The sequence below is a fragment of the Hemitrygon akajei genome, chromosome 13, assembly GCF_048418815.1.
Source record: "Hemitrygon akajei chromosome 13, sHemAka1.3, whole genome shotgun sequence".
Taxonomy (NCBI): Eukaryota; Metazoa; Chordata; class Chondrichthyes; order Myliobatiformes; family Dasyatidae; genus Hemitrygon; species Hemitrygon akajei.
Genome location: NC_133136.1, coordinates 94,547,092 through 94,569,661, shown reverse-complemented (window position 1 = coordinate 94,569,661; position 22,570 = coordinate 94,547,092). Strand labels below are relative to the sequence as shown.

The following is a 22,570-nucleotide window of genomic DNA, read 5'->3' as shown; positions in this document are numbered from 1 at the left end:
TGTACAGATTGATTAGACCTCATTAATCAGATTAAAGAATTAGATCAACTGTATGCTCAAACTAAGAATCCTGAATTATACAAGAAGCGTGTAGAACTTCAAACTAAATTTAATCTTCTGTCTACTCAACCTGTTGAACGCCAACTTCTTGAAAGTAAGAGTCGCTTTTATATTCATGGTGACAAATCTGGTAAATTTCTAGTCAATCAGCTGAGGTGTCTAAAGCTAAACAACATATTACAAAGATCCGGAAGGAAAATGGAGACTTTACATCGGATCACTTAGAAATCAATGACGTATTTAAAATTTTTTACTCTCGACTTTATTCCTCTGAATCTCTGAATGAGAATATTTCTGTTGATCTTTTTTTAAATAATCTGAATATTCCTTCACTTTCATCTGATTTTAAAGCCAAACAATGCGCCTATATCATCAGAAGAAATATCTTTTGCAATTTCTGCATTGTCTTCAGGGAAATCTCCTGGACCTGATGGGTTCCCCATAGAATTTTATAAATCATTCTCTTCACTTCTTTCTCCTCAGTTACTCTCAGTACTATCTGACTCGTTTAATCACGGTAAATTGCCACCCTCTTTTAATGAGGCATCTATTATTCTTTTATTAAAAAAGGGTAAAGACCCAACAGAGTGTTCCTCATATAGGCCGATTTCTTTGCTTAATGTTGATGTTAAAATCTTGGCCAAAGTTTTGGCTTATAGATTAGAAACTGTTATTCCCTCTATTATTTCTGATGATCAAACTGGTTTTATTAAAAACCGTCTTCCTTTTTTTAATATTCGGCATTTATTTAACATTTTATATTCACCTTCAACTGGGATTCCTGAATGTGTTATTTCCCTCGATGCGGAGAAAGCATTTGATCATATAGAGTGGAACTACCTTTTTGCAGTTTTAGAAAAATTTGACTTTGGTCAAAGTTTTATCTCTTGGATCAAATTGCTGTATCTGTGTCCTACTGCCTCTGTTTTGACTAATTTTCAGAAATCCCAGTTATTTAACCTCAAACGTGGCACCTGTCAAGGATGCCCTTTAAGTCCCTTTCTCTTTGATTTGGCTATAGAACCTTTGGCGATAGCATTTTGAAGCTGTCCTGAATTGACCGGGATTTGGAGGGGGGGGTGTTGAGCATAAAGTTTCTCTTTATGCTGATGACTTATTACTTTTTCTTTCAAATCCGTCTACTCCTTACCTCCAATGTTCTCACTTCTTGATCAGTTTAGCCAGTTTTCTGGCTATAAACTTAATTTACATAAGAGTGAACTTTTCCCAATTAATAAAGAAGCACAAGAACTAACATTTCGTGACCTCCCTTTTAAAGTAGTTCATAATCAATTTACTTATCTTGGGATTACAGTCACAAGGAAGTTTAAAGATCTTTTTCGTGAAAATTTTGCCAATCTTTTATATACTACAAAACAGAGTCTGTCACAATGGTCACCTCTATCTATGTCTTTGGTAGGTCGTATTAATGTTGTTAAAATGTATGTTCTCCCTAAATTTTTATATTTATTTCAATCAATCCCAATTTTTATTCCTAAATCTTTTTTTGATTCCTTAGATTATTATTTTGTCATATCTGTAGAAGAATAAGCGTTCCAGAATTAATAAAGTTTATCTCCAAAAATCTAAAAAAGAGGGTGGCATGGCCTTACCTAACTTTCGTTTATATTATTGGGCAGCCAATATACGTTGTGCTACCTTTTGGTCTTTTTTCCATAGCCAACCCGAGTGCCCTAATTGGGTGGTAATGGAGTTGAGTTCCACTAAAGATTTATCTATTTCTGCACTTCTTGGCTCTGTACTCCCTAGTAGTTTGTCCAGATCAATTGTTAATCCTCTTGTTAGACACACTTTGCAAATATGGGCTCAGTTTAGGAAATTTTATGGTTTCTATGGTTTTTCCTTTTCTAGTCCTATCTTACATAATCACATTTTTTTACCTACTAAGTATGATTCAACATTCCATGATTGGTATAGGAAGGGCATTAGACATTTTGAAGATCTTTTTATTGATAATCGCTTCGCACCTTTTCAACAGCTCTCTGCTAAGTTCAATCTGCCTAATGCTCATTTTTTTAGATATCTCCAAGTTAGACACTTTAATTCCTAACTTCCCTGAAATGCCTGAGAAAAATGTTATGGATTTCTTTCTTTCTATTAATCCACTGGGTAACGGTTTAATATCATTTATTCGTGATAAATTAGCATTCTTACGGCGTGCCCCTGTGGATAAAATTGGAATGGCTTGGGAGCATGATTTAAATATCTCTTTATCTGATGACACTTGGGACTCGATTCTCAAATCGGTTAATTCAACCTCTCTTTGTGCTCGCCATTGCCTTTTACAGTTTAAGATTGTTCATAGAGCCCATATGTCTAAATCTAAATTATCTCGATTTTACCCTAATATTAGTCCTCTTTGTGATAAATGCAAAAGGGGCGAGGCCTCTCTTATTCATATGTACTGATTCTGTCCTAGCTTAGAGAAATTTTGGAAAGATGTCTTCATAACTTTATCCTATATTCTGAATCACCACTTAGAACCTAACCCTTTAATTGCTTTGTTTGGTTTTTTGGGTGAGACAGATTTATGTTTGAGTTCGACTAAGTGTCGAATATTATCTTTTGCTTCTCTCCTGGCCAGACGTTTAATCCTCCTTAGATGGAGAGATGTTGCCCCGCCCACGCATGCTCAATGGCTTAATGATATTATGTCCTGCTTAGACCTTGAAAAAAAATCATTATTCAGTTCTTAATTCGGATATAAAGTTCCATAAGGTCTGGGGACCTTTTATTGAGTACTTTCATAACCTTCCTCTTAACTAAGGTTTTTTTTTCGGTCCCTTGCTTTCAGCTTTTTTATTTGGTAGTAGGCATTATTATCTTCAGTTTTTAAGTGTATTTACAGTTTTGGGGGTTTGAATGTCCTGATTTATATTCTCTATATTGTGTTGTGGTTGATCTGGAGTTTTTTTTTGTTGCGGGGCTTGGGGAGGATACTAACTTTACATGTCTTCAATTTGGGTGCTTTCTCAATTACCTTTTTTGTATTATATTATTATTGTATGTTTATTTTTGCACTGTATTAATTTTCTTCATTTTGATTTGGGGTTTTTTTTCTATCTGTAGTGATGTAGAAAATGCATAAAAAAACTAATTAAAAAAAGGCTCTGAATATAAATCAGGAAATTATAGGCTGGTGAGTTTGACATGAGTTGTGGGAAAGTTATTAGTATTCTAAGGGATCGATATACAAGCACTTGGAGAGACATGGACTGACTAAGGATAGTCATGATGACTTCGTATATCATAGGTCACATTTAACCAATCATAAGTTCGGCACAGATTCGAAGGGCTGAGAAGGCCTGTTTCCGTGCTGTAATTGTTATATGGTTATAAGAGTTTTTCAAGGAAGTTACGAGGAAAGTGAATAAAGGCAAGGCACTGCATGTTGTCAACATGGACTTTAGCAAGGCATATGACAAGTCCCCCATGGGAGGTTGGTCAAGAAGGTTTATTCCTTTGGTATTCAAGAGGAGTAGATAAATTGGATTAGACATTGGCTTTGCGGGTGAAGCCAGATACCAAGTACTGTAGATGGTTGCTTCTCTGACAGGAAGCCTGTGAATAGTGGAGTGCCGCAGGGATTGATGCTGGGTGCATTTTTGTTAGTCAGATGACTATATGAACAATCTGAATGATAATGTGGTTAACTGGATCAGCAAATTTGCAGATGACACCAAGATTGGGGGTGCAGTAAACAGCGAGGAAGACTATTATGGCTTGCAGTGCGATTTGCATCAGCTGGAAAAAATGGCTGAAAGATGGGAGATGAAATTTACTGCACACAAGTGCAAAGTGTGCAGTAGAAACTGTGACTTAAACAGCAGGGCACCAAGGAGTGTGGTAGAACAAAGGGATCTAGGAATACAGGTCCTTAATTCATTGAAAGTGGTTCCACAGGTAGACAGGCTCGTAAAGAAAGCTTTTGGCACATTAGTCTTCATAAATCAAAGTGCTGAGTAGAGGAGATGGGAAGTTAAGTTGAAGTTGTATATGATATTGGTGAGGCCTAATATGAAGAATTGTGTGTCGTTTTGGTCACCTAGCAACAGGAAAGATGTAAATAAGGTTGAAAGAGTGCAATAAAAGTTTACAAGGATGTTGCTTTGTCTAGAGGACCTGAGTTATGAAGAAAGATTGAATAGGTTAGGACTGTTTTCCCTAGAACATAGAAGAATGAAAGGAGATTGGATAAAGGTATACAAAATTATGTGAGGTAGAGATAGGGTAAATGCAAGCAGGGTTTTTCCACTGTGGTTGAGTGGGACTACAACCAGATGTCATGAGTTAAAGGTGAAAGGTGAAAAGTTTAAGGGGAACATAAGGGGAAACTTCTTCACTCATTGGGTCGGAGAGTGTGGAAAGTGGTGTATGTAAGCTCGATGTTGATGCTTAATAGAAGTCTGGAGACGTATATGGATAGTAGGGGTACAGACTGCTATGGTCCTGATGCAGGTCAATGGGAGTAGGCAGTTTAAATGGTTTTGGCATGGACTAGATGGGCCAATGGGCTGGCTTCTGTGCTACACTCCTCTATGACTCAAATTGATTCTGCAAGCAATAAGGGATGTTCTGCCCAAGCCACCAAACCAAATAATTAAAGCTATTTGACTTAGCTACAATTCAGTTCAAAGACGAATAGTTGAAATATTTGAGAACATGTAAGCCATACTGTGCAACATACTTAGGACAACAAAATTTGCTCTGCAGTTGGATGAATCAACTTTGCAGGTTATGTTCACTTCATCAGCATGGATCAAGTGTTGTTACTTGCATGGGGACTAGAAACAGATACGAAGAGGAGTAAATACTTCGGGTTACTGAGCAATTTTTCAAAGAGGAGGACATCAGCTCACCAACATTTTCACTTGTGCAATAGATGGGGCACAATCAATGACAGGATGCCACAGTCGGGTTATTACTTTCTTGAAAAAAAGCTGTACCTAACATATTTAACATACACTGTGTAATTCATAGACAACTGCTTGTTGCAAAAATATAACTGTGATTTTGCCATTTAGTTTGAAAGGCTCAGCACAGACGAGATTGGCCAAAGGGCCTGTTTCTGTGCTGTAGTTTTCTATGACTCTATGATTGGCTGCACAAATCATTAACCACTATTTTCACAGCAGTAGATGACATTAAGTCCCATGCTCTCAATTATTGAAAACTTTAAGAGCTTTGCATTGAGAATAATGAACAGGTTGAACACTTGCTGTTGCATACAGAAGTCAGATGGCTCTCAAAACAAAACTGCCTGAGACACTTTAATACACTATTTGAAACTGTAGTAATTTTGAAGACTTGAATGCTTAATTCAGTAATCAATTTAAGAATATTGCTATGCTTCTCACTGTTCAGCTGTAGACATATCTGCAATATGTTTTTGGCAGATTCTTCCTTATATTATGGGCAGCATGGTTAGTGTAGCAGTTAGGGCATTGCTTTACAGAGATTACCAATTGAAGCTCAATTCCCACTGTCCCCATAAGGAGTTTTTACATTTTGCCCATGTCCACATAGGTTTCTTCTTATGCTTTCCTCCCACATTCCCAGGAAATATGGTTAGGGTCAGTGAGTTGTGGGCATGCAGTGCTGCCACTAGAAGCATGGTGACTGACACGTGATGGTCAGCACATTCCTTGATTATTTGATTTGATGCAAAGAACACAATTCATTGTATGTTTCGTTGTATATGTGACAAATAAGGTTTATAGTTATCTTTATGTTAATGAAATCGGCCTTCCTCCACTTTAATAATGAGCAATGAAATATATGAAGCATACAAACCATCACTGCTTTGTTGTGAAGTGCTGAAAAATATGTTTCAAAGTGTTTTGCATTTCTGAATGTTTTCAGAGTCACTGAAAATAAGTCAAGTTTGCTTTATCAGAGTGTATTCTCTTCAAATGTTCAAGTCGCCTAGATAGTTTCATTTCCTCATTAAAAACACTTGGAGTTTGAGGAAAAAAACTGTATGACACCAAAGATACTTGCAAATTACTGCAGATGTACCATGGAGAGCATTCTAACTGTAAGACATATTAGTTACTGATCCTACTGAAGTGCAACACCTTGCACTTGTCTGCATTAAATTCCATCTGCCATTTTCAGCCCATTTTTCCAGCTAATGCAGATCCCTCTGCAAGCGATGATAGATTTCCTCGCTGTCCACTACACCCATAATCTTGGTGTCATCTGTAAAACTGCTGATCCAGTTAACCACATTATCATCCAGATGACAAACAACAATGCACCCAGCACTGATCCCTGTAGCACAACACCATTCACAGGCTTCCAGTCAGAGAAGTAACCATCTACTACCACCCTCTAGCTTCGCTCTCAAAGCCAATGTCCAAACAAATTTACTACCTCACCTTGAATGCCAAGCACTTGAACCTTCTTGACCAACCTCCCATGTGGAACCTTGTCAAATACCTTGCCTTAATCTACTTTCCTCACTTCGGGAAGTCTGATCACCTAGCTGTACTTCTACACCCTGAGTACAGGCAGAGACTGAAGACTGCAGCACCAGCAGTGAGGACCAAGAAGGTATGGACAATGGAAGCACAGGAGTGCCAACAGGACTGCTTTGAATTGGTGGAGTGGACAGTATTCAGAGATTCATCTTCGAACCTGGATGAGTATACTGCAGCTGTTACCAACTTCATTAAAACCTGTGTGGATGAGTGTGTGCCCACAAAGACTTACTATACACTCCCAAACTAAAAGCAGTGGATGAACCAGGGGGTACGTCGTCTGCTGAAGGCTAGATCTGTGACATTCAAGTCTGATGACCCAGGCTTGTAGCAGAAAACCAGGTATGATTTGTGGAGGGCTATTTCAAGGGTGAAGAGACAATTTCAAACTCTGGCAAGGTCTGCAAGACATTACTTCCTGCAAAGCAAAACCCAATAGCATGAATGACAGCAATGCTTCACTACCAGATGACCTCAATGCCTTTTACGCACACTTTGAAAGGGAGAACACAACTACAGCTGTGAAGATCCCTGCTGCATCTGATGACCCTATGACTGGCATCTCAGAAGCTGATGTTAGGCTGTCTTTAAAGAGGGTGAACCCGAAGGTCCCAATGGAATACCTGGTAAGACTCTTAAAACCTGTTCCAACCAACTAGCGGAACTATTCAAGGACATTTTCAACCTCTCACTGCTATGGGCAGAAGTTCCCACTTGCTTCAAAAAGGCAACAATGATACCAGTGCTTAAGAAGAAGAATATGGGCTGCCTTAATGACTATCGCCCGGTAGCACTCACATCAACAGTGATGAAATGCTTTGAGAGGTTGGTCATGACTAGACTGAACTCCTGCCTCAGCAAGGACCTGGACTCATTGTAATTTGCCTATCACCATAAAAGGTCAATGGCAGATGTAATATCAATGACTCTCCTCATGGCTTTAGACCACCTGGACAACACAAACACCTACGTCAGGATGCTGTTCATCGACTATAGCTCAGCATTTAATACCATCGTTCACTCAATCCTGATTGAGAAGTTGCAGAACCTGGGCCTCTGTACCTGCCTCTACAATTGGATCCTCGACTTGCTAACTGGAAGACCTGAATCTGTGCGATTGGTAATAACATATCCTCCTCACTGATGATCAGCACTGATGCACCTCAGGGGTTTGTGCTTAACCCACTGTTCTACTCTCTATATACACATGACTGTGTGGCTAAGCATAGCTCAAATATCATCTATAAATTTGCTGACAATACAACCATTGTTGGTAGGATCTCAGGTGGTGACGAGAGGGCGTACAGGAGTGAGATATGCCAACTAGTGGAGTGGTGCTATAGCAACAACCTGGCACTCAACATCAGTAAGACTAAAGAGTTGATTGTGGACTTCAGGAGGGGTAAGATGAAGGAACACATATCAATCCTCATAGAAGGATTCTATGAGCAGCTTCAAGTTCCTGGGTGTCAGGGTGTTAGGAGTTTGAAGAGATTTGGCATGTCAGCATGTCAACAAATACACTCAAAAACTTCTATAGTTGGAGCATGGAGAGCATTCTGACAGACTGTATCACTGTCTAGTATGGAGGGGCTACTAAACAGGACCATAAGAAGCTGCAGAAGGTTGTAAATCCAGTCAGCTCCATCTTGGGTACTAGTCTACAAAGTACCCAGGACATCTTTAGGGAGCAGTGTCTCAGAAAGGCAGTCTCCATTGTTAAGGACCTCCAGCACCCAGGGCATGCCCTTTTCTCACTGTTACCATCAGGTAGGAGGTACAGAAGCCTCTGTGATTCAGGAACAATTTTGGCTCCACACATAGCACGTTTTTGTTAACCTATTCAATATACGTAATTGATTTAATTGTTTATTTATGTATTGCATTGAAGTGCTGCTGGTAAGTTAACAAATTTCATGTCACGTGCCAGTGATAATAAACCTGATTCTGACTCTGACTTCCCTGGAAACGTCTTTTAAAAACTCTAAGATCAGTTAGACATGACCCAACACATACAAAGACATGATGACTATCCTTAGTCAGTCCACATCTATTCAAATACTTGTATCTCCAGACCTTTGGAATACCCTTCAACAACTTTCCCACAACTGATGTCCAATTCACTGGTGTATAATTTCTGGCAATTTCTGCACTTGTAGTTTCCAAGGGAACACATTGTCAGGCACTGGGGATTTATCCACCCTGATTTGCCTCCTCCTCTATAATCAATACAGAGTCCATAAAGTTGATGCCAGTTTGCCTCACTTTTATAGACTCTGTGTCCATCTCCTGAGTAAATACAGATGCAAATAAAGTACTTAAGATTTCCCTCATCTGTTTTGGCTCCACACATGGATTACCATTCTGATCTTAAATAGGCCTAATTTTGTCCCTTGCAATCCTTTTGCTCTTAACATATCTGTAGAATCCCTAAAGATTCTCCTTCACCTTGTCTGCTACACTAAGTTCATGCCTTTCTTTAGCCCTCCTGATTTCTTTCTTGTGTTCTCTTGCATTTCTTATACTCCACAAGCACCTCAATTATTCTTACCTTCCTATAAATACACAGCCTATATAAAGTAGGAATATTTTTCTGCAATTATTGCAGCACTGTCCACCGCAGTGAAAATCTCACGCAAGCGCTCTCGGCAGAAAGACTTGGCGCAAACACTCTTGGCAAAAACACTCGGCAGAAGCACACGGCGCAAGCGCTCTCGGCAGAAGCACTCTTTCCAGTAACCTTTAAGCTATGAAGCTGCCAAATCATACCAAATAACACATAAAAATACATAGCCTATATAAAGTAGAAATAATGTACGTCCAGTGTAGTTTCACTTACCGGAATCAGGAAGACAGTGAGCACACTGAAGATGGTGTGTTAGGCTGAGTCGTCAGAGGTTGGGGTGGTGGGAGGTAGAGGAGACTGGGGTGTCATCTCATCGTCATCTGTTTCCATCAGGGCAGGCAGGTCACCTTCTTCTATGTCTGCCTGCCTCGATGTCGAAGGTCGAGTTTCGTCATCTGCTGTGGCTGATATGGAAGGCTTGAAAAATGACAGTATGCTTGACTGCTTAGCCTCATGCATTTTTCTATCATACAGTTCTTTGTAAGCACTCAAACCATCCTGCCTTAAACCTATGTACCCTTTCAAAATTAAAGTCATACTTTTCTGCAATCATTGCAGTGTTGTCAATCGCAGTGAAAATCTCATGCAATTGCTTCACGTTCAGTTCCTGGATGACTTCACTTTCCAGCCGTTCGCTACTGTGTTTGGTTTCAATTGTTATCCTTTCCTCTTCATCAGTTCTTCATCTATCAGTTCTTGGCCATGGGATGCCAAAACCTCTTCAACATCATCTTCATCAACTTCCACAAACCCTTAGCCAAACTCACTCTATCTTTACTTCGTTCACCACGATCAAAACGCTTTATTATGTCTAATTTTACGCTAACTGTAATACCCTTATGCACTCTTTTAGGCTTTTCTGATACCTTAGAACTCATCTTGCTAATGGATGCACAAAATAAATCGAGATAAAGCACAGATGCTCACAGGCATATGTTTAAGCAATGCCGGCTAGAATGCAGTTCTGGGAGAGGAGCTCGGCTGCTTGGCATGCGCGCTGCCTTTTTTTGCATGCTGCCTTTTTTCGTAACAGTGAAAACACCTTCTGTTAGCGAAAACAGGTAACTAATGTAGGTCTTTCATAAGAGCAAGGTGTTGTAAAGCGAACGTTCAAAAAATGGGGGACACCTGTCACCAATTTCAGTTCCGGCAGATGCAAGCTGACTAATGTTTGGTACTTTTAAGTATTTTTGTTTGGTGTTCTTATTGTTGTAGGTTGCAGCGAAACAAATTATATTTTTTGTGTATGAAGTAATTTAATGCTGAGAAAAAATCAATACAGAAGAAAAATAAGTGGGGAGATATTTCAAAGTCTTCATATTCACCTTCATCTGATGCACTAATGCTCAAACATGTGCTTGCAGTGATCTCCAATATTGTGGATTGTATACATGGATGCCACTTTTTAAATTTCCATATGAATATGTGCAACCGGCAACATCTTTGAACCACACACTGATTGAGTTTTTTTGAAGAAATTACAAAAGTGATTGATGAGTGTTCAGCTGTGGATTTTGTCTATGTGGATTTTAGCAAGGAAAACTCTCCCGTGGTAAGCTTATTCAGAAGATTAAGATGCACAGGATCCTTGGTCACTTGAGTTCAGAATTACTTGCCTGTGGAAGACAGTGGGTAGTGGTCAATGTGACTTACTCTGATTGGAAGACTGTGGTGGTGTTCCAAAGGGATCCATAATGTGATCTCTGTTAGATAGATAAATATAAATTACTTGGGTGGGGCATTAATAAGTTCGTATAAGATGCAAAAATTACTAGTGTGGTGGATAGTGTAGAAGATTGCTAAATGATACAGTGGGACATAGATCAGTTACAGATAAAGGTGGAGAAATGGCAGATGCTCGTTTAATCTGATCGTGTGAAGTATTGCTCTTTGGGAGGTTAAATGTCAATGGCAAATCCCTTAACAGTATTGATTTATGAAGTGGTTTTGGGATACCAGTCCACAGTTCCCAGAAAGTAACTGCACAAGTTGATAGGCTGATAAAGGAGGCGCCTGGCCAGCTTGACTTTATTATTCAAGTTGTTGTGTTCAAGAGCCAGAAAGATAACTTGCTGCTTTATTAGACCACCTCTGTAGCATGACACTCACTTCTGATCACTCCTTTATAGAAAAAACGTGGAGGCTTTGGTGTGGGTGCAGAAAAGGTTTACCATGTTGCATGGATTAGAGGGCATGTGAAATGAGGAGAAACTTAACAAACTTGGAGCGTTCTCTCTGGAGGCTGAAGGGAGACCCAAGAGAAGTTTGTAACATTGTTGTAACAAGTTTGTAACTTTTTTCTCATGGCTAAAATGTCTAATACAAAAGAGGTGGGGTGTGGCATTGCTAATTAGGGATAGTGTCACAGCTGCAGAAAGAGAGGAAGTCATGGAGGGAGTATCTACTGAGTCAGTGTGGGTGGAAGTCAGAAACAGGAAGGGGGCAATAACTCTACTGAATGTTTTTTTATAGTCCCCTCCCAACAGTAACAGATATATCGAGGAACAGATAGGGAGGCAGATTCTGGAACAATGTAATAATAGGGTTGTTGTGCTGGGTGATTTTAACTTTTCTAATATTGACTGGCATCTCCTTAAAGCAAAGGGTTTAGATGGGGTGGAGTTTGTTAGGTGTGTTCAGGAAGGTATCCTGTGCAATATGTAGATAAGCCTGCAAGAGGAAAGGCTGTACGTGATCTGGTATTGGGAAATGAACCTAGTCAGGTGTCAGATCTCTTGGTGGGAGAGCATTTTGGAGGTAGTGGCTACAACTCTATCTCCTTTACCATAGCACTGGAAAGGGATAGGAGCAGACAATTTTGGAAAATATTTAATTGGGGTAAGGGGAAATACAATGCTATTAGGCATGAACTTGGGAGCATAAATTAGGAGAGATGTTCACAGAGAAATACATGGCAGAAATGTGGCAAAAGTTCAGGGAACATTTGCATGACATTCTATATAGGTATGTTCCATTGAGGTAGGGAAAGTGGTAAGGAAGAAGAACCATGGTGGTACAAAGGATGTAGAAATCTAGTTAAGAAGAAAAGCTTACGAAAGGTTCAAGAAACTAGGTACTGATAGAGCTCGACAAAATTACAGAGTTACCAGGAAGGAGCTTAAAATGAAGTTAGGAGAGCTAAAAGGGGCCATGAGAAGGCCTTGGCGAGCAGGATTAAGGAAAACCCCAAGGCATTCTACAAGTATGTGAAGAGCAAGAGAATGGGACCAATCAGTTGTGATAGTGGAAAAATGTGCATGGAGTTGGAGGATTTAGTGAAGGTACTTAATGAATACTTTGCTTCAGTATTCACCAGGACCTTGGTAACTGTGGGGATGACTTACAGCAGACTGAAACACTTGAGCATATAGACATTACGAAAGAGGATGTGCTGTAGTATTTGAAAAGCGCTAAGTTAGATAAGTCACTGGGACAGGATGAGATATACCCCAAGCTATCATAGGAACCATGGGACAAGATTGCTGAGCCTCTGGCGATGATCTTTGCATCATCAATAGGGACAGGAGAAGTACCGAAAGATTGGAGGGTTGCAAATGTTGTTCCCTTGTTCAAGAAAGGGAGTAGGGATAACCCAGGAAATTATAGACCAATGAGTCTTATGTCAATGGTGGGCAATTTGTTGGGAGTAGATCCTGAGAGGCAGGATTTATGAGCATTTGGAAAGACATAATCTGATTAGGGATAGTGCATTACAAGTCTGATTGAATTATTTTGAGAATGTAACAAAACACACGTTACAATGTTATATATTACACAGGTAATGTTACAATTATACAAGACCTTGGTCAGACCACACCTAGTGTACGGTGTTCAGTTCTGGTCACCTCACTACAAGAAGAATGTGGATACAGGTTTCCCCGCAATCCGAAGGTTGAGCGTTCCTATGAAACTGTTTGTAATCCAAAATGACGTAAAGCGAAGAAGCAATTACCATCAATTTGTATGGGAAAATTTTTTGAGCGTTCCCAGACCCAAAAAAAACCTACCAAATCAAAGCAAATAACACATAAAACCTAAAATAACACTAACATATAGTAAAAGCAGCAATGATATAATAAATTTACACCCTATATAAAGGAGAAATACTGTAGGTACAGTGTAGTTTCACTTATCAAACTCGGGAAGGCAGCAAACCAAGATCGATTTGGAGAAAAAAAATCAGCACGTACACGCATGCGCAAACAACTGCCCACACAAGGCTTCACGGTCATTGTAGTCTTTCTCGGGGTAAACACACGTATAAAGCGGGCATCTTTTTCGTAAAAGCAAAAATCCTCTTTGGTTAGCGAAAACAGGTACTAATTTAAGTCTTCCGTAACAGCGAGTTGTCGTAAATCGAACTTTCGAAAAGCAGGGGCCACCTGTACTATAGAAAGGGTGTAGAGGAGACTTACAGGGATGTTGCCTGGATTGGAGAGTGTGCCTTATGAAAATAGGTTGAGTGAACTTGACCTTTACTCCTTGGAGCGACAGAGGATGAGAGGTGACTTGATACAGGCGTATAAGATGATGAGTGGTATTAATTGTGTGGATAGCCAGAGGCTTTTTCCCAGGGCTGAAATGGCATATTTTTTAAAGTGTTTGGAAGTAGACACAGAAGGGATGTCAGGGGTAAGTTTTTCATGCAGAGAATGGTATGCGTGTGGAATGCACTGCTGGCAAGGGTGGTGGAGGTGGATGCAGTAGGGTCTTTTAAGAGACTCACAGGTACATGGAGCTTAGAAAAATAGAGGGCAATGTGGTAAGGAAATTCTAGGCAGTTTTTGGAATAGATTACATGGTCAGCACAACACTGTGGTGTGATGTGCTGTGATGTGACAGCCTGTGATGTGCTGCAGATGTTTATGTTCTATGTTCTAATACATTTAAGGTGAGAGGGGTTAAATTGAAAGGAAAGTGTGGTGGGTGCTTGAAAATGCCACAAGGGGTGGTCGTAGAGGCAAGTACAATAGGGGTATTTAAAAGCTTCCTAGATAGGCACAATAATATGCAGAAAATGGAAGGATACGGGGATTGCTCAGGCAGAAGTGATTAGTTGGTTAGGCACTTAATTATCCGTTTAATTAGTTTGGCCTAACATTGAGGATCAAGATGTCTGTTCCTGTGCTGGACTGTTCTATGTTCAGGCAGAACCCAGCTTTCACAGCCTCTGCAATGCTTAGCTGACAATAAAGTACCAGAACAAGAAGCATTTCAAGTATGAACAGTAATTCCACAGGTTTGTCATGACAATGCATCTGACTATAACAGACATGGCCCTACATGAACAAAGATTTTATAATTCACTACCCACTGACTCTTTCTACAACTTTCAGCTTTCCTCAGTTCCAAAGAGGAATTTCAAACTGAAGCATTATTCATTTTACCACAGAAGTTGCCTCACCTGCTGAGTATTTACAACATTTTCTGTTTTTATTTTAGACTCTTATCATCTGTAATTTTTTGATTTTTCAGTATCGTAACACATGATTGAGTTACAATATCATAACCACATATTGAGCAACCTATGATATAAACCCTTCTTTGAAGAAAGTTACGAGTAACCAGCACCATATTTAAATAAAATATTCTGCGGTAAGGAGTAAGTGGAGAGGTGCAGTAATCAGGTCAATAAGTACCTGCATGGATTTTCATTTACCTCAAGCCGAGAAGCATAATTGTAATAACTTTTATTTAAAAAGAATTTATGCTAAGTAGAACCAGCAGGTATGATTCCAGCATAACTTTTCAGGCTGTGCTTTATGCTTGAAATGGTACAGCAAAAATTCAGAGAAGTTTTCATCTTATCGAAGACAGGACATTTTTTTTGGCCAATTTTGTGCAGGAAAAAAATGGGAACCCCTCACGGTTTGGTGAAAATTTGTATATTATTCTTACCTGGTGGCGGTCCTCCAAATTTTCTTTGTCCATTTTCTTGTATCATGGTGTAACCTGTTTGTTCCATCAAGGCAAGTAGTGCTGCTTCATTCTGTGTCACAGAACCAAGTTTATTGGTGCCATTGGTCATGTCAAGGTTTTCTGCTGTCATGGTCATAAGGACTATTTTAAAGCTGCACAAGAGAACAATAAAACAAGTTTTATTCCACAAAAAGAATATGACACCTGCTTTTATACTTGCACATCTCTCATATTTCAGAATGACGCAGAAGGAGATCATTGCCAGCTTTCGTGGCAATTTCTTGACATATAATCCTTGTAACTACTCTCTCTTGAATATCCACCAAAACCAACAGCCACATAAACAACACACAAATTCCACACAGGCAGCAACTAAGGTCAGGATTGCACCTGGCATTGCACCACAGCAGCATCACCTATTATGCCATGGCTGTGATAACTGTTAATAACTTAAAAGAATTATTTAGATTTCAGCAAGAGAAGAAATCATATTACAGGCAGTCCCCAGGTTACGAACGAGTTCCGTTCCTGAGTCCGCCTTTAAGTCGGAATTGTACATAAGTCAGAACAAGTACATCAGGTATTATTACCTAGTGTCAGTTAGTCAAACGTTTGTCTTAGTATATAGTATATATATTACCTTTCTATGCACATAAAACACTTAAGAAACTATGTATTCCAATAATTAAACCACTTCGTTGTTTAGTAATCATTGTAGCCTTCATCGGGGCAGGGCCTTTCACATGCTCCATTATTCTCACTTCATCTTTTAAAATTGTTCCAATCATTGACCGACTGTAGCCTAACACTTTTCCAATGACCGATGACATTTCACCTCTTTCCAAACGCTTTATTATTTCCATTTTATTTTCAATCGCGATCGCTTCCCGTCAATGGAACAGAAACACTACGGGCGGCGGGTCTCGAGCTCTGCCGGCTCCCAAGGTCCGCTGGGTCCTAAGGACCACCACACTGAATTCCCCAGGTCTGAAAGTCCACTGCAGGTTAAATGGGACAAATTGGGGCTGTGCTCGGTTTGGGTATTTGATCCTCCTCAATATTCCACGTGGGAATTTAAACTGGAGGTGGCAGTTCTTTTTAACGAGGTCGAGTTGCGAGCTCAACATCAACCCAGCGTGCTCGGGAGCAGTCTGTCACTGGATCGAACTCGGGAACCTCCATTCTCGAGCCCAGCGCTGATCTCACTGCCCCACCAGCCGACCGGAACTGGGGGGGGGGGGGGTCGGGGTGAATCTTGCTAAGAAAAATTTAAGCCAAATACAAAGTTACACACTCAAAACATTGTCAACAGACTTAAAGTCAAAATGACTTAAAATGGCAGACAGCGTCGCGATCCGACTTAAAATGGTGGACAGTGTCACGATCCGACTTAAAATGGCGGACGACGTTCTCCTTCCTCAGTCCGTAAGTATGAGTTGTTCGTAAGTTGGACGTTCATAACTCGGGGTCTACCTGTATCCACAAATGCATTTAATATGTATTATTTACTTGCAGCGGCTTGTTTTTAGAAACAAAATACAGAGATTCCAGTTAATTGGGATACATCAGGAACAGTACAGCTAGGCTCAGTTAAGTGGCTCCCCAATAAGACCAGCTGATGGTGTAGTGGCATCTGCACTGGACTTTGAGGTGAGTGGTCTGGGGTTCAAATCCGGCCAGCTGCTTGCACACTTTCCTTTTGTGCTGGGTTAGCAACTGGGCCTCATCTAAAAAAAGACAAAAATGCTGAAGAAATGGCAAGGCTGCCACCAGAAGGCACAGGAAAGTACAGCAACAAGAATAAGATGCAGTTTCATGGAGATAAAAGGTACAAGAAAAAAACTACCATTTAAGTAACAAATTATGTGGTTAACTGAAATACAGAACAAATTAGAACACTATGAGAGAGAGTACGATACTTGAACCACTTGTGGGGATGAGACGGCAGGTTTGAACGTGGGAATACTTTCTATCTAGTGATCATAATGCCATTTATTTCAAAGTAAATAAGGAAAAGGATAGGTCTGGTCCACGGGTGGAGATTCTAAATTGAAGAAAGGCAATTTTAATGGTATCACAAAGAATCCGGCAAGTGTGGATTGGGACAGGCTGTTTTATTCTAAGACCATAAGAGCACAAGATATGAGCAGAATAAGGTCATTTGGCCCAGCAAGCCTGCCCCACCATTTCATCATGGCTGATCCATTTCTCTCTCAGCCCCCAACAACTGCCTTCTTCCTCTATCTCTTCATGCTGGACTGATGAAGAATCTATCAGTCCCTGCCTTAAATACAACAAATGACTTGGCCTACACAATCATCTATGGCAACGAATTCCACAAATTCACCACTTCCTGGCTGAAGAAATCCCTCATCTCTAAACTAATTGAAGGACCCTCTCTTCTAAGGCTGGTCCTAGACTCCCCCACAATAGGAAACATTCTCTCCACATCCACTCTATTGAGACCTTTCAACATTTGATTGGTTTATTGAGATCCTCCCCCCATTCTTTTGAATTTGAGTGAGTAGAAGCCAGAGGCGCTAAAACACTCCTCATTTGACAAACAAGAAAAAATCTGAAGATGCTGAAAAGATGGGGTAAACGTAGAAACATAGAAAACCTACAGCACAATACAGGGCCTGCAACCCACAAAGTTGTACCGAACATGTCCCTACCTTAGAAATTACTAGGCTTACCTATAGCCTTCTATTTTACTAAGCTCATGTACCCATCTAAAAGCCTCTTAAAAGATCCTATCGTATCCACCTCCACCACCGTTGTTGACAGCCCATTCCACATACCTACCACTCTCTGAGTAAAAAACTTACCCCTGACATTCCTTCTACTCCCCAGCACCTTAAACCTATGGGAAAAAGCCTCTGACTATCCACATGATCAATGCCTCTCATCATCTTATACACCTCTATCAGGTCACCTCTCATCCTCCATTGCTCCAAGGAGAAAAGTTCACTCAACATATTCTCATAAGGCATGCTCCTCAATCCAGGCAACATCCTTGTAAATCTCCTCTGCACCCTTTCTATGGCTTCCACATCCTTCCTGTGGTGAGGTGACCAGAACTGAGCACGGTACTCCAAGTGGGGTCTGACCAAGGTCCTATATAGCTGCAACATTACCTGTCAGCTCCTAAATTCAATTCCATGATTGATGAAGGCCTTCTTAACCACAGAACCAACCTGCGTAACTGCTTTGAGTGTTCTATGGACTCGAACCTCAAGATCCCTCTGATCCTCCACACTGCTAAGAGTCCTACTATTAATACTATATTCTGCCATCATATTTGACCTACCAAAATGAACCACTTCACACTTATCTAGGTTGAACTCCATCTGCCACTTCTCAGCCCAGTTTTGCATCCTGTCAATGTCCTGCTGTAACCTCTGACAGCCCTCCACACTATCCACAACACCTCCAACCTTTGTGTCATAGGCAAACTTACTAACCCATCCCTCCACTTCCTCATCCTGGCCATTTATAAAAATTACGAAGAGTAGGGGTCCCAGAACAGATCCCTGAGGCACACTACTGTTCACCGACCTCCATGCAGAAAATGACCTGTCTACAACCACTATTTGCCTTTTGTGGGCAAGCCAGTTCTGGATCCACAAAGCAATGTTCCCTTGGATCCCATGCCTCTTTACTTTCTCAATAAGTCTTGCATGGGGTACCTTATCAAATGCCTTGCTGAAATCTATATACACTACATCTACTGCTCTACCTTCATCAATGTTTTTAGTTATATCCTCAAACAATGCAATCAGGCTCGTAAGGCACGACCTGCCTTTGATAAAGCCATGCTGACTATACCACATATACACTATACACTACACATATCCACATGCAGAGGATGTCACTGTGCTGAAAACCTTCACCGCACGTGGTAATCAAAAGACATGGATGACAACAGAGGTGCGTTCGCTACTGAAGGCCCGTGACACAGCCTACAGATCAGGGGACAGGAGTGCACTTCGCTCAGCCAGGTCTGCGCTTTCACTAGGGATCAGGAAAGTGAAAAGGGCCTATGCGGGTAAAATACATGGACACTTCTGTGACACAGGTGACACCAGATGGATGTGGCAGGGAATTCAAGCTCTGACAGACTACAAGATCAGGTAGAAAACTGATGACAGTGATGTCTCTCTTCCAGACAGGTTCAACAATTTCTTTGCACGCTTCGAAGCATCAAACACTACTGCAAGGGGGAGAGCCAGTCCCTTCTTACCATCTGACCAGCCAGCTCCAATCATTGATTCAGAGCACACACGGAGGACCCTTGCCGGGGTCAACCCACAAAAAGCGGAAGGTCCCGACAACATCCCTGGACGTGTGCTCAAGGAATGTGCTGATGTATTAGCAGATGTCCTGACAGACATTTTCAACATCTCTTTTAGTCAAGCCATTGTTCCCAGATGCTTCAAAACCTCAACAATCATCCCTGTAGCAAAGAAATCAGTTGTAGCCTGTCTGAATGATTACCATCCTGTCGCCCTGACTCCCATAGTGATGAAATGTTTTGAACAGCTTGTCAAGCCTCATATCACAGCCAGCCTCCGCTCATCGCTGGATCCTCTACAGTTTGCTTATCATCCCAAATGCTCTACACAATATCCACACAGTTCCTTCTCACTTGGACAATGAAGACATTTATAAAAGAATCCTATACATTGACTTCAGTTCAGCATTCAATACCATCATCCCGCAGAGACTAGCGGAGAAACTGTCGCTGCTTGGCCTTAACACTGCCATGTGTCGCTGGATTCTGGATTTCTTGAAGAGAGACCACAGTCAGTCCGTGTTGGCAGGAACATCTCTAACTCCATCACACTGAGCACTGGATCCTAAAAAGGCTGTGTGCTCAGCCCACTGCTGTTTACACTGCTAACACATGACTGTGCAGCTAGATTCAAGGGGAACCTGATCATTAAATTTGCTGATGATACCACAGTGGTGGGGCTCATCAACAAAAATGATGAAACAATGTACAGGGAGGAGGTCAAACACCTAGAGAGCTGGTGCAGTGACAACAACTTGATGCTTAATGTCACAAAATGATAGTCAATTTCAGACGGTCTCAGCCTGAGCACCTCAGCATCAGTGGCTCCACAGTGGAGAGAGTGGAAAACATCAAGTTCCTTGGGGTGCAGATCTTGGACAATCTCACCTGGTCCAGGAACACCACTGGGATTGTGAAACGGGCCCAGCAGAGATGACACTTTCTGAGAAAACTTAAACAAGCATCACTCCCCACTAACATTTTAACTATATTCTATAGAGGCGTGGTTGAGAGTGTGCTGACATTTTGCATCACAACCTAGTACTCCAGCTGCAGTGCTGCCGACAAAAAAGCCTTGCAGAGGGTGGTTAGGGGAGCAGAGAAGGTTATTGGGGTCTCCCTACCTTCTGTCCAAGACCTCTTTCAGAGTTGATGCCTCCAGAAGACACGGTACATCATTAAAGACCCCTCACACCCTCTCCATAAACTGTGTGTTCTTCTGCCATCAGGCAAACGTTACAGGAGCATCAAAACAAAAACCACAAGGCTACTAAACAGCTTCCTCCCACAGGCAGTTAGCCTGCTAAATAGCTGCTCTACCTGACTCTGCTTTGGACACGTTTAACTTGCACTGGACACTTATAACTTGATTTTAACCGACATGTGGCTGTTGTGTTTTACTATTTATTGTTGCGTTTGTTATGTTATGATTGCACTTGCCCCTGGGAAACGCTGTCTCATTCTGCCCTGCAGAGCTGATGTATGGTTGGAATGACAATAAAGTTTTTGAATCTTGAATCTTGAAAACCTATTCATATTATGACTCTCCAAATGTTCATAAATCCTGCCTCTCAGGATCTTCTCCATCAAATAACCAACCACTAAAGTAAGACCCACTGGTCTATAATTTCCTGGGCTAACTCTACTCCCTTCATTAAATAAGGGAACATCATCTGTAACCTTCCAATACTTGGGAACCTCTCCCGTCCACACTGATGATGCAAAGAGCATCGCCAGAGGCTCAGCAATCTCCTCCCTCGCTTCCCACAGGAGCCTGGGTTACATCTCATTTGGTCCCGGTTATTTATCCAACTTGATGCTTTTCAAAAGCTCCAGCACATTCTCATCTACATGCACAAGCTTTTCAGTCCACTGCGTCTTTTTTAAAAATCTTTTTATTAATTTTAAACAAACATAAATGAAACATGAATACAAAGAGCTTGAGAGTACATAATAAATAGGTTAAGGTATAAATACAAATAGATGATAATCCATATATAATAACCTCCCAAACTCATAGTAGTTACAAAAAATGGAGTAAATAAGAAAAGCCCCCCCAAAAAAAGAAAAAAAAACCTAACCAACATGGGCCATTCATTGCATTATGTCAAATATACACAGTAGCGTCAATAACTCCACACCTCCATCCAAATAATTAAGGATAATAAAAGTAAGGTTTAGGAAAAGTCAGTTTAGCTCATATGAAAATGTTGAATAAATGGTCTCCAAGTTTCTTCAAATTAAACTGAAGGGTCAAAGACAACACTTCTAATTTTTTCTAAACTCAAACAAGAAATAGTTTGAGAAAACCACTGAAATATAGTTGGAGGATTAATTTCTTTCCAGTTCAATAGGATAGATCTTCTAGCCATTAATGTAACAAATGCAATCATCCGTCGGGCTGAGGGATATAAACAATTATTATCCACCATTGATAAACCGAAAATTGCAGTAATAGGATGCGGTTGCAATTTGATATTCAGAACTGTTGAAATAATACCGAAAATAACTTCCCAATAATTTTGCAAACTGGGGCAAGACCAAAACACATGGGTCAATGAAGCGACTTCAGAATGACATCTGTCACAGGTTGGATTAACATAAGAATAAAATCGAGCAAGTTTATCCTTGGACATGTGAGCCCTATGTACAACCTTAAACTGTATTAGGGCATGTTTAGCACAAATAGAAGAAGAATTAACTAATTGTAAAATTTTCTCCCACTGCTCAGTGGGTATAAGACAGTGAAGTTCTTTTTCCCATTCTTTCTTAATTTTTTCTGATACTCCTGGCTGTATTTTCATGATCATATTATAAATGATGGCTACTAAACCCTTCTGGCAAGGATTCAGAGCTAAAAATTTTTCCGTAATGTCCGTTGGACATAATTTCGGAAAAGACTGTAACATATTATTCAAGAAATTTCTAACTTGCAAGTATCTAAAAAAATGAGTTTTAGGCAAATTATATTTATTGGATAGCTGTTCAAAGGACATAAAACTGTTATCTAAAAATAGATCACGAAAACATGTTATACCTTTTGTTTTCCATAATACAAAGGCTTTATCCATAAAAGAAGGCTGAAAAAAAAAGTTAGATATCATAGGGCTTGATAAGATAAACTTATTCAAGCCAAAGAATTTACAAAATTGAAACCATATTCGTAAT

The 22,570-nt window shown here is 40.4% G+C and overlaps 1 protein-coding gene across 1 annotated transcript in view; it reads right to left on the bottom strand.

Moving 5' to 3' along the window:
• rbm46 (RNA binding motif protein 46) overlaps positions 1–22,570 on the bottom strand; it is a 138,657-nt gene that overhangs the window by 66,960 nt on the left and 49,127 nt on the right. The window contains exon 2 of the mRNA XM_073063974.1: positions 15,088–15,260. Within this exon, the coding sequence (XP_072920075.1) occupies positions 15,088–15,244 (157 nt within the window). The 5' untranslated portion in view covers positions 15,245–15,260. The remainder of the gene's footprint in view (positions 1–15,087; positions 15,261–22,570) is intronic.